This window comes from Monodelphis domestica, chromosome 3, assembly GCF_027887165.1.
Source record: "Monodelphis domestica isolate mMonDom1 chromosome 3, mMonDom1.pri, whole genome shotgun sequence".
NCBI classification, from domain to species: Eukaryota; Metazoa; Chordata; class Mammalia; order Didelphimorphia; family Didelphidae; genus Monodelphis; species Monodelphis domestica.
In genome coordinates, this window is record NC_077229.1 from 260,187,222 (window position 1) to 260,188,443 (window position 1,222).

Here is a 1,222-nt window from a genome sequence, read left to right on the forward strand (position 1 = left end):
AAACTAGAAGATTTCAAGTATAGTTTTAGCATTAGTCCAAATATGCTTTCTCCCTTCCCCCCAAGTTATATAGATTTGCTTTATTGGTTTTTTTTTTAAAGCAACAAATCCACTATCACACTATATTATGACACTGGAGATATTTTTCTGTGGTATATAACTTCTGAAAATGAGACTTTTTTCACATACTGTCATGAAGGAAGCATGGAATTGTTCTCATAAATATTTGCTAGTGATAGAAAAGTAATAAGCTTGGGGTCATGGTGTGCTGTACTGTTCTGGATCAGCTTTTTTTTTTCCTTCTATTGTTTCACAGTGGACAGGTTTTGCGGAGTTGGTGTGAAAGGTCCATAATGCTACCCTTGGGTACAACCAAACTAAGACCTCACTGGTAAACAAATAAAGATATAGTCTGTGGCATAATGAAGACAGAATGAACAAGACTGAGGCGTTTTCTGTATTCAGCTTGACAAAATTTTGTCCCGGTACATTATAACTATGGAGCAAATGGGCTGGCATGAATGGTAATATCTTTAATGTGTACATTATTAAGAGACTAAAATATTTTTTTCATTTACTGGGATCTTCTGTAGTTCATCCAAAGCCTCTAGATCATCTACTACCTTTTCAAACACTGCGTACTTTGTATCCAAATGAAGCTGCTTGCCATAAGTAATGAAGAACTGTGATCCATTGGTATTTGGGTCATGATTAGCTATGGTTGTAACTCCTCCTGTAAGGTAGTTCCTGTATTCATATTCAAATTTCCTGCCCCTGATGCTGTTGCCTCCTTTCCCAGAACCTATTAGATCTCTCTCCTGTTGGAACCATGAAATGACTGCTATTTCTGTGAAATATACTCCTCTAGTTGTAATTACTAGCACAAAGAAACAAGAAATTTTCACATGACTTGGGTGTCTGCTCAAAGAAGACTTGTGTTTTAATATCACCAACATCTGTGTTTAGTGTCACAGACATCCTGCTAGTAGGGAATTTCAGGCAGTCCAAAAGAAAGTCTATTGCTCTAGGCTTCCCAAATCTGCTTTCTGAGGACCATCTTGGCTAAGTGTGAAAAGGCTCTGGTAGGCAGTAGAACTAGTAGGTATCTTTAGTAATGAATTATTTAGTCCTAAAAACCTATGAAACAAAAAATACAAAATGACCCTCAGAACTGGGTTGCCACCTTCTGATTCTATAGTAACAGGAAGAGTGATGGAAAAGA

At 37.0% G+C, this 1,222-nt stretch overlaps 1 protein-coding gene across 1 annotated transcript; it reads right to left on the reverse strand.

Annotated features, from left to right (window-relative positions):
* Positions 1–548: 548 nt before the first annotated feature.
* Positions 549–978, reverse strand: LOC100016386 (peptidyl-prolyl cis-trans isomerase-like 3). The gene is made up of 2 exons (XM_056820876.1): positions 879–978; positions 549–847 (listed from the first exon to the last, which is right to left on the reverse strand). The coding sequence occupies exons 1-2, from the start codon at positions 976–978 to the stop codon at positions 549–551; spliced, it is 399 nt and encodes a 132-aa protein (XP_056676854.1).
* Positions 979–1,222: the final 244 nt, after the last annotated feature.

Bases quoted from the DNA above. Each gene is read 5' to 3' on its own strand.
- LOC100016386 (XM_056820876.1), bottom strand. From the start codon at position 978: ATGTCTGTGACACTAAACACAGATGTTGGTGATATTAAAACACAAGTC. The intron at 848-878 runs GTAATTACAACT...TATATTTCACAG, and splicing joins TTTCTTGTTTCTTTGTGCTA to AAATAGCAGTCATTTCATGG.